The 17,100-nt window shown below is 39.8% G+C and overlaps 1 protein-coding gene across 2 annotated transcripts in view; it reads right to left on the bottom strand.

Annotated features, from left to right (window-relative positions):
• The window catches only part of PTPRQ (protein tyrosine phosphatase receptor type Q), a 109,197-nt gene that overhangs the window by 16,771 nt on the left and 75,326 nt on the right, over positions 1–17,100 (bottom strand). Inside the window, exons 50-56 of one of the 2 annotated variants that reach the window (XM_083463066.1) lie at positions 16,705–16,927; positions 15,708–15,781; positions 14,769–14,868; positions 13,682–13,810; positions 11,137–11,181; positions 4,284–4,310; positions 3,548–3,629 (exon numbers count right to left, since the gene is read on the bottom strand). In XM_083463066.1, coding sequence (XP_083319192.1) covers positions 3,548–3,629; positions 4,284–4,310; positions 11,137–11,181; positions 13,682–13,810; positions 14,769–14,868; positions 15,708–15,781; positions 16,705–16,927 — 680 coding nt within the window. The remainder of the gene's footprint in view (positions 1–3,547; positions 3,630–4,283; positions 4,311–11,136; positions 11,182–13,681; positions 13,811–14,768; positions 14,869–15,707; positions 15,782–16,704; positions 16,928–17,100) is intronic. The other variant, XM_083463067.1, reaches the window with a different exon arrangement.

The raw sequence follows: 17,100 nt of genomic DNA on the forward strand, positions 1-17,100 counted from the left end.
TCAAGATGAAGTCGGAGTGCCACTTTCTGTGTTTTTTGTGTGGCTTTTAATGGAGGGAACTAAATAAGGAGAAAGCCTTTTCCTGAGTTGCTTCCCTTGTAGTTATGATTGGCCTAGTGCTTTGCTACAGTATGAGAACAAGAAAGTATTTAATCAAACATGGGTGATTGGCAATTTGTTATTCCTCACTGACCTCTGCCTCAGTTCAGGAAGGACAGGAAGATGTATATTGGGCATAACGAATAGGGATAAGGAAATACATGAATGAATCACAGCCCAGTTCAAAGTATTAAATGCAATCTACAATGCAAGGGAATAGAAGTGGCATGGCCAGGTCACATAAAAAGGAGGGTACCTCAATGACTACCTTTTAAAACTTATTTAAAAAGCAAATAAAAGCAAATTGTTATGAAGATTTGTTGCTTTCATCACCCACCTATCCTCAGCGATTTTCATTTATTTTAACTTGCTGCCGACACTGTCATTTGTTTTCTTGAGGTAAAATACTCACATTCAAACATATTTCCATAACCAACTCAATGCTCATCTAGCACCAATTGAACATGGACTGAAGTTATGGGGAAAGTTCAAAACTTTGCAAAGCAAAACGATACCATGGATAATTATTTCCTCCTACCAGCTAATGTAAAGTCTATGATACAGAGATGCCCCTTTTGATTTTACCATTTTAAATGCACATGCACATGGAAGGTAGCATGGTATACTCCTAAAGGCTTTGTATAGATATTAAAAAGCACTACAAATAAGATGCTACCCTGAAGCACTCCATAGCATAACTGCCAAGGAGAATGAAAGACAATCATCCAATGTTATTCTCTGAAATGGACCCTGGAGACAGGATTGGAACCACTATAAAACAGTGCTTCCGATACCCATCCCACTAAGTTGGCTCAAATGGATACTAAGGTCAATAATATGAAAAGCTATGGAGAGCTCAAGGAAGAATAACAGTCACACTCCCAGTAAAGGTCATCCAATAGGGTGACCAAAGTTGATTCAGTTCCCATAGCCAGGCCTGAACCCAAATTGAAATGGGCTGAGATAATGTTTCATCTGCACTGGAAACTTCACTGCAGATTGCAACAGGTGTGGATGTGGCATCAAGATCGCTACAAAGGCAAGCAACTTTGCCCTCAAAGTGCCTTGGGCTTCCAAAGGGCATAAAACTCCATCCCCTAGAGCAAATGCTGGACATTACAAAAAGGCTTCATGTAAGAAAAAGCTCCATACACATATAGATTCATATGGGAGTAGGCTATTCTTGAATGACCTGACAGTACTTTCAGGGATGGCTAAACTCTGGCCTTCTAGAAGCTGTTGGACTACAGCTCATATCATCCCTGATCATTGGCCATACAGACCAATGGGAGTTCAAGTCCGACAACATCTGGTGGCCTACAGGTTTCCCTTCCCTGCCTTACCACTTGTTTTTATGTTTTATTATTAGTGCTAGTTTACTACTATTTTAACAGAGTAAGGTAAAGGTAAAGGGACCCCTGACCATTAGGTCCAGTCGTGACTGACTCTGGGGTTGCGGCGCTCATCTCGCTTTATTGGCCGAGGGAGCCGGCGTACAGCTTCTGGGTTATGTGGCCAGCATGACTAAGCCGCTTCTGGTGAACCAGAGCAGCGCACGGAAACACCGTTGACCTTCCCGCCGGAGCGGTATCTATTTATCTACTTGCACTTTGACGTGCTTTCAAACTGCTAGGTTGGCAGGAACAGGGACCGAGCAATGGGAGCTCACCCCATCGCAGGGATTCGAACCGCCGACCTTCTGATCGGCAAGCCCTAGGCTCTGTGGTTTAACCCACAGCGCCACCCGCGTCCCAATAACAGAGTAGTGTGCTACAAATGCAACTCTCAGTTTCCCTGTCCTAGTAAGATGGAATTTCTGCTCTTGTTAGGAAAAAGAGCTCTCTGTGCACTGTTCTGAAGTATCTTATGGCGAGTTCGTTATTACATGCAGACCAAGACTGCTTAAGAACCATGACCAAGAATCTGTAGGAAATACTATTCATCTTATCACTCTTTTGTTATTATTTCCTAAGTGAGTGAAACATTATAATCCAATAGTATAACTGTCAATCGATTTTTTCTTCTTCATTATTCACAGATCCAGACAATGAACACTTCATGGCAAATCTATAAATCCAAAATAATAGAGTCACTGGAGAATGACAAATGATTTTTAGGATAGTAAATGACTCCATGTGCTGGTAATGATGAACACAATGCTACTGAGATAACAAAAATGATCTATTTCTGAATTTAAAAAAAACACACGATAGCCATAGAAAATAAGTTACTTACAAAAACAAGGAAAAGTCCAAGACTTAAGCATAGTTTTGGCATGACATAGCTATTATATAAATTTCACACACTCTTTGGAAGACCTATCTGTTTTCAACAGGAACAAAGGCTTTCGATGCTACAAGATGAGACATTGCTGGTTGTGATCATACGTAGCGTAATCCATTGCAGACTGCTCCTATGACACCTTACAGAGATGAGCGGGTGCTAAACAAGAGTAACTCTCATTTATCTCGTAGGGATTTATAAAAGAAAAGTGTCTGGAAGGTTGGTGAAAGGCTATAGGTCAGTGGTGGAGCACCTACTTTGCATCCAGGTTCAATTCCTGAGAGAGACTCTCTGAGAGAGACTCCTGCCTAAAACCATACAGAGCTGCTTCCAGCCAGTGTGGACAATACTGAGTTTGATGGAACAGTGTTCTGATGGTATAATGCAGCTCCCATTGATCTCTGTGTTCCCAGGTCTGAGATAGGACTCCAATGTGAATTATTATTCTTTCCTAGAGGGCATTCAACCCAGCCATGTTTGGGCTGCTGGGAGGAGGAAATTTCACCTGCTTCAAGATTCTATACCATTCTGAAACTTTGTGCCCATTTTACAGATACTTCCTGTCTCGTGCTGGGGACCCTGTCCCAGTTTGAGAATGACTCGTTTAAAACTTCTTTTAAATTACAGTGGTACCTCGGTTTACGAACCTAATCCGTTCCAGAAGTCCATTCTTAAACTGAAACCGTTCTTAAACCAAGGTGCAATTTCCCTAATGAGGCCTCCCACCGCCTGTGCCCTTCCACCATTTGGCTTTCATTCGTAGACCAGGGTAAGGTTCTCAAACAGGGACACTACTTCCGGTTTTGCGGAGTTCGTAAACTGAATCGTTTGTAAACAGGACTGTTCTTAAACCGAGGTACCACTGCACAGTTATATTGCTGAAACTGCCATTTTAAAAATATATGGGTTTCTCTAAGATTAGAGTCAAAGGGATAATGAATACTTGGTGCCATTGGACAGGAGGCAGAAGGAAGATCACGGTGTGGATAATTCTGATCGCACTGCAACAAGGAGACTGTAGTACCTAAATGGATAAACTGGTAATTGGGTACTGATGATCAAGGCAAGAGTCATTCATGGCCTTGCTTGCTTAAAATGGACATGAAATGTGACACATGAAACAAGTGTAGGTCTTGCAATGTTGTGACAACTGCTGGTAACATACCAAAAATTCTTCCTGAAACTTTAGGTTGTTGTTTGTACAAAGCTCTTCAACGTGCTGTAGAAAACATTTCTTGCCTATGGGCCTAGAAAACATTTTTAGAGAGAGTTAGTGGTTGCCTAGGATATAATAATCTGAATTGAAATATATTGTTATCCAGATGTATAACAAAGATTAAGAAAAAACATAGTAATATGAATATTTTACAAAAGGGAATAATTGGCTTTACGTTAGGAATTGTTTTGAAATAATAGCTTCTTGCCACTTCAAACCTCCCCTGATTTAGTTGATATAACACAACTGTTATCTACAAACTGTGTGTTACAAATGTGATTGCTCCAAAGTTCAGTTGTTGGATATTTATGTGTGTCTGCAAAGTCACCTCTCAGTTCTATTCAAGCACATAATGCTTCTTTTGTCACACAGAAACCATTCTATACAATGCAGGGCTTTAGATATATAAAATATAGCAGTGACTTCATTCCCATAATTACATGGTTTTTAAACCCCAAGGAGTTAAATATCCCTATATTACTTGCCAAGCTAAAACACAGACATGCAGGCTTCACCCCAGAGAGAGAGAAAGCAGTTCTCCAGTTTCCATGCAATTAGTCATGCTTTTATGATTTATACACAGTTTGGAGCTTTTTCTAATAAATATACAAAAAGAAACCACACATTGTGATTCACCAAGCTAGCAAATCTATAGCCACAATGTAAAAATTAGCAGTCAACTTACTTGATGGATTTTCTATAACTAAGTAACCTGTAATAGAGATTATGTTAAATGATGTAAGTTGCGAGTCAAAGAACACTTTGCATTCTGGTTACGTTGTGGACACAACAGAGAGGTCAAAACTAAGAAGTAAAGAAATAATTAAATATTCCAAATGAATCAATTTTAAAACTTATTTGTGCTCCTTGTTATGGGATACCAAAGCAGTTGCACCAATTCTAAAACACTCTTAATTTTTTTACTAGCATGGAAATGAGATCTTGGTGCTATGGAATATCTAACTTGATTTGTATAGTGCAAAGATAATTAAGCACAAGGCTTTTGGTGGATTAAAAGTCTTATTTGGAAAATATTTCTGTTTAGAGAAAAGTTCACACTGCTTCTCTCTTCATATCTTTCTTCAAACTCCTTTCTTCTCAAAAGCAGTAGAAAAACCCAATGTTTCAAAGCACATCCTGTTATGACATTATACACCTTAGTGTTGCTGTCTGTCTCCCATAGAAAGCTTTTAAAAGCACACACTGAGCTCAGAAGAACTAGTCACACATTTAATAGCAATCTGCTTCATGTATGCATGCAATGTAAACTTTTCTAAATCGCTCAACACCTATAGTCAGCAATGGCTAATATCTTGAGCTTGGCTGAGGGTTGGTCAGTGGGCTGCAGCCTGACTCCTCCTAGTTGTAGATGTTTGGCAAAGGACGCATGGTTTCAAGAAGGATCAAGGAGTTGACAGGTGCTGCTAAATTCGGGGATGCCTCCAGGATGACCTCTCATTTCCTGAAAGGAGGGTGCTGTGTCGAAAGTGGCACATAATATTCTCCTGTACTGCATTTGACACAGGGTGATATCAAAAGAAGTCATACTCATGGATTGATGTCCATTGATTTCAGTGGGTCTGCTCTGAGTATGGCTAACTGGATATCGTTTCATAGAATCACAGAATTGCAGAGTTGGGAGGGAGGCCAAGGGTCATCTAGTCCAACCCCTTGCAACGCAGGAATCGCAACTAAATCACAACTAAAGTGTCCCTGGCAGATGACCACCCAACCTCTGCTTAGAAACCTCCACCGCCTTCTGAGGGAGTCTGTCTGTTGATGGTACCCAGGCCCTCCAAATGGGAGTGGCAAATACAAGGTAAGAAGCAGCCTAAAGTCTGAGGAATAAAATCTATCCTGTAAAACGAGAATGGAAAGGAGGTACCACAAGATAGGAGAAAATTATTCCTATATGCAATCGCAGAAGCAAGAATACGCCTTGTGAAGAACTGGAAAGGAAATTACATACCTACGAAAGAGGATTGGTTAATTAAATTAACAGAGTTTATAGAATTGGCAAAATTAACTGGGGTAATAAAATACCAAACACACCAGAAATTAAGGGCAGAATGGTTATGGTTCGAACATTACATGAGCAAACACTGCTCTAAAGATAACATGCTGATATGTTTAGACTAAGGTTGTAAGGATGACCTGATGTTATATTATAATAGTACCATAAAAGAAGTAATTACAGTGATAAATGATATGCAATGTAAATAAGAATTTAAATGATTTAAAGATGACGAGAGCTGGTGGAGGGAAGTCACATGGGTGTGGTATTTTATGTTCCTTTTGTCCTTACTTTTTCTTCTTACTTTTTCAGTTTATTTTGTGGTTAAGTGTGTGTATCTTATTGTTTTGTTTGTTTGTAAGTGCGCCTAAATAAAACATTTAATAAGAATAAAAATGTAATATAAATTGTATTCATTTATGGGGTGGGGGGCAGATTCAGAAACTGGCTTCCTAAGTTATGAAATTTAGAGAAGGATGTGAGGAACAGAGAAGCATTCTATATAATGACCTTGTTCCTATAAACGTTTCTAAATAGCAGCATACTTCTCAAATTGTTTTACCCTGGTATATCAATGAAGAACCTGAACTCCAATGACCAACTTTTTTCTATCTGCTTTTTAGCATTTTGTTAAAAAACTATGTGTAGTAGGGTTCAGTATAAAAATGGCTGGAGAATTTCCCAGCTTCCATCTCTTGCTTCCAATGGAAGATTTTAGGAAATTCATTTATTAAAATCAATTTTGGAATTCTGTTGCTGAAGTTCTGGTTCTGCAGAACAGATTGATGATGGATGTGGCTTGTGCATAGGATACTTCACACACAAAAAATACAAGAAAGTCTCATTAAAATTAACCTAACATGTAAAAGGAGAACATTGCATGGGAAAGGAAGTGATACTCTCAGGGAAGCCATTGCTGAATAGAAGTCCTGAGGTGCTTCTATAAAGGCGAGGAAAGAGGGCCAAATTATTACAATGCCAATGTAGAAATTCACTAGCTCAGGGGCAACTTGCTGTAATAAACTCGCCCAACTATGTAGATAGATCCTATTTTAAAAAATATGTTTTACATGGACAAAAAAATGAAATCATGTGCTAGACAACAGGTATTCATAAACTTATCTAAATCGGTAAGTTGGTAAACCAAAACCAGGATTGTTCTGCTAAAAAACATAAGGTTCCCACTGAAAAAGCTGAAGATTTTTTAATAAAGCATTTCTCAGTGGAGATATTTGTGCTTTCTTGGTGATTTATTTTTAAACTTTCAGTTAAAAGGGCAAACCAGGTGTCGTCAATAGAACTAGATACAATTGCAGCTTAATTGAATTAGGGATCACGTTTGATATATGCCATGTTTAGATGTCTACCGTACAAAACTTGGTTTTGAGGAGTTTAGTGTTTCAGAAAGAGTGGACACCAAAATGCCCTTTCTGCTCATTTAGTCACTTTGAACTCAATGGGGCTTCCTTCTCAGTTGACATGTACAGGCTTGCGCTGTTAGTTCTCTATTCAGGCAACTATCTTTGCAGTTTTGTAGTAATTCAGGGACACCATTTTATTTCCCACTGGAAAATCCAATATTGCAATGAGACTTGCCTATGAATGTTTACTTGGGTCTAAGTTCCACTGCATAGGCATATTCCCAGATAGGTGTGCACAGGATTTCAGTCTGAATTGCTTTAAGGTTCTTAGAATAAGCTTTTTGAAATAAATCAGACATTGCTCTGTTAGCAGTTTGGCTTTATTCATATAACACCCAGCTTTACTTGACAGTCTGATCCTGTGGATGTTTGGAAATACATGCCGCTGGGTTAAGTAGGGTTTAATCCCATGAAAGGTAGTGTAGGATTGCAGCCTACAATGCCATAATTAAATATCAAATAATAAAATCTGTGTTAAGGCAGCCTCCTCTGCCAAGGACAGTTTGCGGGGGTTGCCATACTTGCTGTTGGACCTTGTGTGAAATATATTTTGGAGCCCCCTCTCCATTTTAGGGGGCTATACACCAGTGTCTAATTACATACCTTCTGGTTGGAGATAAAACATTATTATGAGAGGAAGAAATGTAATTAAATATGAAGAACACAACTTCAGAATCTATAGGAAGAATAGATGCATTTTATGCCTAATAGTAATCAACATGGCAAAGTTATTATTAGAGAGAGAAATGAAAACAAACCCAAATTATTGTATAAACACAGCATATGACTAAATTATAATTTATGATAATTTAAACATATCTATGCATTTGGTGGGCCCCTGGAAGCTTTGGGCTTTTGTGTTCTACATACCCTGCATAATATGCATAAGAACATAATATGAGCTTGCTGGATCAGGCCATTGTTGCATCCAGTCCAGCATCCTGTTCTCACAGTGGCTGACCATATGCCCACCAGAAGACCACATTATATGTCTGCCACTGACACTGCATGTGGGAATGGGATTCTTCATACATCTGGATCAGATCGCATGTGGGTAATATCAATGCACCATAGTTCGAGAGGCTACATGTGGAGAATCCTTTGCTGAATCGGTAGCAGGGGTATACCTAGTGATTGGCTAGGTTGGTCCCTGCCAAGGGCCCAGGCAGCGGCAGAGGAAGCCGCTCGGGCACCTGGGGTGGCACGCCCAGGGGAGGGGCAAGGGCGGGGCAAGCCACCCATAGGGGTGGGCACACTGCGGGGCCTCCGGAGTCTGCCTGCCTCCTCCCACACAACCACCCTACAGCTGGGGGGAGGCAGTGGGTGGACCATTTGGGCAGCACGGAGCTTGCGCGCACCCAAGCCACTGCGTCTCTTCCAGGACAGACTCATGGCTTGGGCACACTGCAGGCCCTGTGGTGAGTGCTGCCTGGCATTTTGTCACCCCCCTCTGTGGTGACACCCGGGGTGGACCGCACCCACCGCACCTCCCTTCCTCCACCCCTGGGCCCAGGCCCAGGTTGACTGTAGAGAAATCTAACCTCTCCACTCTGACTAGGAGCCTGTCTGCCCTGTCTGATCCTAGGCTCTTCCTTCTGCTCTCAGCACTGGCCTCCTCTGGGATGGGAAGCTTACTGTACACAGCACCATAGGATATATGCAGGTGAATTAGGGCCAAGAGTTAAGTGCATTATATAATTCCTAATACAAAAGAAAAATCCAAGCATACTCTGCACAAGGAATGTAAACTTGTCAAATACACAGGAATAGGGACCTTTCAAGAGACAGGAAGGTTATTATGCCATTGCATAAGTTTTCTTCAAGTTACAGACCACTAATAATGCAATATACCCGTGTACAAGAAACCTATGCAAGAGATCCATGCCTCAGTACTTTATTATGCAGCAATTCAAAATATATAAATGGCAAAATAATTGTGTTGGTCTTTAAGATGCCACGAGAATATGTTGTATTTGGTGCAGCAGAATAACATAGCTAATTGGCTACCGCTTTGTGAGACGTATTTGAGTGATAGGTGCAGCCTTTGAGCCTAGTTGAAGTTCCATTCCAGCATGACATTCTCCCCTTCCCCCTCACTCAAGCTTTTTTTTGGTCTAAATTTTATAAGAAGCCATTTATTTATGTTGGCAATGGTGACTGGAGTTCATGTTGTCATACAGCATCAGCTTACTCTCTGGGTCAATCTGTTGAAAATCTATGGGGAATTACAGCTTGTTCAATAGAAAACCACAGAAATGAATGAGCAGTCTAAAGGCTTAACTCATAAGCACCACAAGCACTTGCTAGGAATAACCAAGGAAGTAATTTTCAATGAGTTAAATGAGATTTTCATAGGTCTAACCCTTCAGGGACAGTACAGATCAATAATTCCTTATGAGAGGCCCTTAAAATAGTCCCCCACCCAACCAATGTAGTGGAGCTCAATATCAGGGCCTAAGACTACCTTCATAACAGTCTAAGACATTCATACACAAAGACAGTTAGCACATTTTGAGCTGGCAGCCCTCTTGGCAATTTCTGAGCTTCATCTTTCCCACATTCAGAGGAGTGGTTTAAAAAGGGGGGGACACAGCAGCAACTGGCAATAATGTCAAATGCTGTTATTAAGACAGCACTGAGATTTTGACGTGATCCAGGGCATATGACTTTTAGTCTTCAGTGCTGATGAGAGAAGGCACTGTTATCGGGAATTTGTAGAAAACGTTTTTCATGCATTAAATACGCAGTTGCTATCTTGGCTACTGGTACTGATCCAGTCTAGACAACTCTGGTCAAAGAAACAACACCTCACATCACCAGCAGCCAATGATGTGGACCAGATAGGGAAGCAGCACGATGCTGTCATGACATGAGTAAGTTTTGCCACAAGTTATGGAGGAGGGAAGCTAGGAATAGAGCTGTCGTTGTGAGTGGCAGCCTTGTTTTATCATATCGCGTAGTTCTCTACTTTTTATGAATTTATTCTAAATTAACTGGATGCTTTATAGGAAAGTCAGTTGTGTTGTAGTGCTTAGCATGTTGGACTAGCACCTGGAAAGTGGGGTTAGTATCTCCACTGGTGACCTTAGACTAGTCACTACCTCACAGGGTTGTTGTGGAGATTAAATGAGGGGAGGACCATCTACAGCACCTTGAATTCCTTGGAGCAAAAGGTGGGTTATGAGTGGGGGAAAATAAACAAATTGATAATAGTCAATCACCAATTGTTGTCCAAGAGAACTTCAGTTTGAAGTTCTGCCTATCCAAACAAATACTATTCTTGAGATACAAAAGTCAGAATGTCTAATTTCATCGGGGGGGGGGGGAGTACTTTTGTTTTCATTAGTACCAGCAATAATCATTCTCTTTTTATCTACCTGAAGGTGGCTTTCTACAGCTGCCTCACATGAAATGAGTTATTATCAAACAAGATTACATATTGTTTGATAATGCAGATCAGCACAGGTTTGGCAAACCTCAAAAATAAAGTATGCCCAGCTTTAAATGGATGTTTTCAAAATGAACTTCTGTAATTTCAGTTTGGATCCACTCTGAGGGGTTATGCAGATGACCTTTTCACACTGTAAACATGTATTATTTTTACTTGGGATCTACACGTCTGTACAAGGAATGATTTTTATTGCAGCCATTTAAAATAGAGAAGTTGCAATGCCAACAATACTTCCTTTTCTCCCATCAATGTCCCACCACTGTGCAAACCTTCGTCTTTCAAAAAATTATCTTTTTGAGTCCTGTGTACACCACTTTACTTCTTTGATTTGTGTTTTAAGGCAGCAAATAGGTTTCTAACCACAGCAGGGCTATCTCTTGCTCATCCCTGTAAGGGAATAGAATATTACATTGATATGGAGCAGTACTAGTATATAGCACTACTGAGAACATCTCAATTTTTTGGCCATCTGGGAAGACCCTGCATTGCCTATTGAGGATAATTTTACAGTACTAGAAGTTTCAAAATGTGCCTAAGGCACTGAGAGAGAGAGCAGTTTTACCAGATGAAATCCAATAAAGCATAGTAACACACAAGTGAGCACAGCACACTAGAAACCACACAGGGGCTCTTCAGCCATGCAGTAACTTACTGGATGACAAATATCTCCTTGCGTCTAAAGAAAAAGGAGGAATATCTGGAAGCAAAACCCATTCAGAATTAAGTTTTCAAACAGGGACAAGAGTTCTTATTTAGGTAAAAGGTTGCATATATTAATTGATGTGTAGACTTTGAGAAAAGTGCAGAGCTTTAAATACAAAACCTATGAAACGTTCATGCTTTTCTCCTGAAGTAAACTACTAAACACAGGAAAAAAACATGCCCAGAAGCAGACAGTATAAGTCAACAGCTGTAACTCTGCCAGCCACGTTCAGTTTGCGGCAGTGAAATTTTTGAGCAAAGTAATGTAAGCCACCCATCTTCAAGCTACATCATATGTTACATTAGGTGTCTGCTAACCCAGGCAGTTGAATTTGCATCAGAAACATGGATGAAAGTACAACTTGGCTTCATAATATGTAATTCCAGCCTTTCTATGGACCATCATTTGGGAGGCTACAGGTTTTTAAGGTGACATCTTTCGTTTAGTTTTCTGTGACTTTAATAGGACATAGTAATTCTTGACAGAATTCATCAGTCATTAAATTAGAACTCATTTCCTATAATATAATATTTATGTTTTTTCAAAACCTAAAATAACTAGGCTCTGTACACAAATTAAAATACAGGGGCTTTGATGGCAAACTGGACCACACAAACAATATTTGTGGTTTCTGTGTTTTTTAAAAAAACAACAACTTGGAAAACCACTTCAGGTTTGGGGGTGGAGCATTGAAAGGGGATACTCAGAAAGCACAAATAGGGTTTGAGGCAACAAGGATGAAATATTGCACACCACTAGTACTAGCTGTAAAAATCAGCCAAATTATGTGCAATGATCACACAGAAGACTAGTTCACAGCATAAGGTGAATGCACAGGAGTTGAGGACAGGGTAGAATTCCTTGTATCCTGTAGACATGATTGCTGCCACCAACGTGAGCAAATACTTTGCCAAGTTAGGTGAGCTCCGGAACTTGGGACACTAGGGCCTTTTTACAAGTGTGAGTTGAAGTACATTTCATTCACTGTTCTATCCGTAAACTTGCACAAGTCAAAATAGGTGGAGGGTCCAGCACACTGTGCTACCATTCATGCGAGTTTGGCTCACAAAGACTCTGGGATAGTCTCTCCTGAAGACAGGACAATAAGGGCTGAACTATATGGGAAGTTAACTGTGCTGTTCTGGCCTTGAGTGCAGGTCACCTTCTACCTCCAAACTCAAAAACTGCCAGTGTGTGAGAGATCAGAACTGGGACCTTAGAATGGGGGTAGAGGAGCTTTACTTGCCATCCCGGCTGAGGTCCAACCTGGATAGTCCCCTTTCTCTCCTGCAATTTGCATTGCAAAAAACGTCTGATTGAAATCAGAGGGACTTTTTTTTGCAATGCAAATTGTTGGAATGAGCTCTCAGATCCAAATCAAGAGTGGGCAAATCGTTAAAACACCCCCTCCGCTGCACCTCTCATGCTACGATTCCAGTGCAGATTAGAAATCCAACGCTGGCCATTTGTTGGGGGAAATCCCTGCAAAGAAGTGCAAAAGTACCCACATACGATCACGTGTAATTTGGCCCAAAAGTATTTTGCAATTTGACCCAAAACCAATTCATGCTGAAGCATTTCTATTTAACTTGTTTAGTGTCACTAAACCCAGTGGAACTAATTCAGCATACATTCAGATTCTCAGGCAAAGATTCCTCTTTAGGTGGCACATTTTGATGTGTTACCTTAAGAACCCACACTCATGTTTTCCAATACACATTTCCTTGCATTGTATCAAGGACCATGCACAAGCAAATGTAAAAAGAAAAAAGAAGAAGCCTTTTGGATATGGCATCTATAATGGCTGTGAGCTGTAGACTGGGATGTAATACCTTAATATGAACAATGTTTATGTTGTGTGTTGTATCTTTGAACTGCAGTCTGCTCTTCTTCCAGGGAGCTCAGAGGGCTATACATTTTCACCTTCCCTATTTTATTCTAAAACAATCCTGTGAGGTATAGTAGACTGGCCCAAAGTCATTCAGTGAACTTTGTAGCTGAGCAGGGATTTTAACCCAGGATTGAATGATCAGTCCAGCACAACAAACTGGCTTTAGTGCTGACAGATTTTTGAAAGCTGGTCACGTAGCGTAGGGTGACATGTTATCAAATGACTCTGAGTCAAAGTGAACAATCAGCAATATGCTCCCACCCTATTAAGAGTGACTGAATATTAAGTCTTCAATAAAACACTTAATGTCAAAACTACTCAGAGAGATTACATTTGTAATGATAAAAATAAACAAACAAGGAGCAAATGTTCTTGGCAGAATTATATAACGGTTTGCATTTTGGTCTTGTTCCAAAGTGGGGAAGAAAAAGTGATTTTCTGAATTCCTGAGAGAAGTGTCTGGAGGTCACCCTTTGAAAAAGGATCTTTGTGACCTGTGTAAATAAGAACACCACAAAACACTTCCAAACAAGTAAAAGGTCACAATGGGGTCATGACTGCAGACCCCCAGAACTACTGTTTTGCCTACGGAGGTACGCCTACCGTGTAAATCTCTCATCCTTCATTTCCAGGTCTGCCACTGTGATGAACTGATCTAGTTTGAATTTGGTGTCAATAATTTCTGCATCCCGTGGAGAGTATGTGCCTCCTTCTTTTTGCTTTTGTCGAATTCTAAGACAAAAACCATAGGAGAATGAATGAGAAAGAACATTCAGTATTACCGGTATTCCCAATTCACTGGACCTTTAATAAAGTATGTATTCAGTGCTTTCAAAGTGCTAGTAGTATGAAGACGAGAAGAAAGTTAAAAAGTCACAATCTGCAAATGCCAGTAATTGTTATCTATTTCTTAGCATTGCTGTTGTGATTTATTACAGCATATTTCCTAGCATTTTTGCATATCAAATTAAAATAGAAAAACTGAGATTTCTATTTTTCTGTGTAACACAGGAAATTGGACTTTTAATCAAATTTAGCAGCATGATGACAAATTAAATATATTACCCACACACCCCAAAACATTACTTTACAAAAATTAAAAACACATATCTTATATAAGATATTATATAATTATAAAAAACACCCATCTTATAATTCTTGGTTGCTGCTGCTACACAATCAGCTTCCTTGCTTGTAACAGTTCTATTGATTTCTTCTAATATTGACTCTCCTGTGTCACAGACCAGAATTGAGTAGAGGTCAACAGCAGTGACCACAATTCTGTTCAAGCTGATTTGTACAGATTGAATTCAGTAAATAATGAGGAAGGACCCTTTATTTTTCCAGTTCCTAACACAATTTCTACACTTCATAGAATCATAGAACTGTAGTGTTAGAAGGGACCCTGAGGATCATCTGGTCCGATTTCCTGCAATGGAGGAATATGCAACTGATCCATATGGGGATCAAACCTGTTTGTTTATAAACAAACAAACAAACAAATGAAAAGAATAATACTTGAGTAAATCCATCTCCAAAGACACAGCAATACATTGCTATACTTCTCTGATGTGTCTTACGCCTGCTTTCCAACATGGGACCCAGTGGGGGGGCAGAATTAATTAATTTCAATGAATGAGCAATTTAAATTCAAGGATAATTCAGTAGAAACAAATGAAGATGCACATACCTTGCAAAAGCATAAATTGCAGCCACAAGGAGAATTACGGATAGTATGCACAATGTAACTGCAAGTATTATTTCGACAGCTCTTTCGGAAAGCCCATCACCTGTAACATAAAGGAAGCCCAGTGGGAATTGAAACATTAAAGACAGACTATGATGACAATACATGGTTTAGTTTTGTAAAGATGTTTTATGCAAAGTGCTTCTGCTAAATTTGCCTAAGCGCACACCATCACAGATTTTAGCAGAGTCCAAAATGTTTTTATTTTAAGGATGGTCTACTGTCAATGTGATCACCACAGTTTTCCTAATGCAGTTATAATGATCTCAGTAGGCTTGTGCTGTGCAGAAGTCTCAGGGTAGCTTAAACAAAAAATGGAAACGCCCAAATGCCCACGTATTCATACCTTTCAAATTAATATCATGAGTTGCTGCATGCTCGTAGCTCCTCATAGGAAGCTGAGACAGGGCACTAGTATGACCGTATAACTGGGGAGGTTGCATAGTCCCAGTCTAAGCAAGACAGCAGTTAGTGGTGCTGCCGCAGATGCACAAGGACTTTTTGCCTTTGCTGTTATGAGCCATAGTTTCATCCTACAAAAGGTTTCTACAGCTCTGGTGGCAGACAGATGGGCAAAGACCATTCTGAGACACCCTAGGGGCTGTTTGAGCAGTTCTGAACATAACAAAACGGCGGCATTACCTGCAAGTGACCCTGGGTGGGACCTTGCATGTTCAGCTGTCAAGCACCCCTTGCAACATCTGAAGAAGCTGTGAAAATCAATACAATCCTGCACCTTGATTTTTCTGTAGTGTGCATGCAAATGACATTCCCATAGCAACTGGGACATGGCCACAGGTTTAGCATGGCTGTTGTTTTTGCACAAGTTGTACAGAAAACTTGGTGATGTTACAGTAAGAAAGTATAGTGACTTCCCTTTACCTAAAGTTTTGATGGGATCAGAGTAGTCTGAATCTGTAAATTGTCCTTTTATATTTGTAGCTCTGAACTTAAATCTGCAAGAGAAATATAAATAAGTTAGAGAACAGGAACTACCATGGCCAAACCAGTGATTCATCTCACACAAAATTTATACTGTATCTAGAAGCACCCAGAACAAATTCCAAGGCAAAATGAATCAAAGTCATTTACGACTTACAAGTTGCAGGTTTGGGGATATTTATTTATAGGTGTATGCTGCTTTTCCCAAACTGGTCTGCAATTAATATCCTTAATATTATGTGTTTCTTGACTGAATGGAGGAAGCCAGCAGAGGGGCATACATAGGGCTCCCATTCCCCATAATAGCTGATTTGTTATGTAGGTCTCAATCATACCCGTCTAAAAAGATATGGAATGCAGGTCACACATACTTGCAAGAGTGGGGTCTAAGATCCATTTGTGTTATCTTCTTAAAGGAGGAGGTCAGTTAATACTTGGATTAGGAGAAATTTTGCTCTGAGATAAGATCTCTGCTGTCTGCCTGTCTCTGTTTCAGCACAAAAATGTCTCCAATAACTTACAGAAAGTGTTCCATGTTTGGATGCTTGAGGTACATTTTACACATAACGCTAAGTCAAATGATAGTTAACCAATAGTTTGTTTTGCTTAGAGTTTCATCCGAACCTAGGCAAACCTACTAGATTGCTACCTGCCCATCCCATGTAGTGGTAAACAAATAAAAAGCACTGCAAGCCCCCCATGCTCTAGACATTTTCATAGTTCACAGAAAAGGGATGGCAGGTTTCAAAAACAGATAACTTTCTAATTTTGTTGCAGCTAATATTTGTTGCAGCTAATTTTGTTGCAGCTAATATTGCCACTTTTTAAATGGGCCTTAAAAGAATGGCCCATGTCTTTGTCCTAATATTCTGCCATTTGCTTATAAACTATTATTTGCTTATTATTTGCAGATAGAAAAATTGAGTAATATACTTACAAGTACTGTCTCCTGGGCTTCAGTGGGCCATTACAGATTTTTTCTTCACTGCCTGGTATCATACATGTACTATCAGCCCCAATTACATATACATCATCTTTGCTGCTCAGCCCTTCATTTCCTTCTGCACATGGTGGGTTTGGAAAGCCCTCATTTACAAAATACGGTCTTGGTTTTCTGAAGTAGGCATCATACCACTTGGTTACATTGCCATCATGCTGAGCTAAAGTCAGAAAAAATAATGATATTTTATATTCTGAATACATCACAAAATAAAATTGGTATCTGAAGAAGTAGTATCTGAAGAAGTGTGCATGCACACAAAAGCTCATTCCAATAACAAACTTAGTTGGTCTCTAAGGTGCTACTGGAAGGATTTTTTTAATTTTGTTTTGA

This window comes from Podarcis liolepis (genome assembly GCF_965112155.1).
Source record: "Podarcis liolepis genome assembly, chromosome: 10".
In the NCBI taxonomy this organism is placed as follows: Eukaryota; Metazoa; Chordata; class Lepidosauria; order Squamata; family Lacertidae; genus Podarcis; species Podarcis liolepis.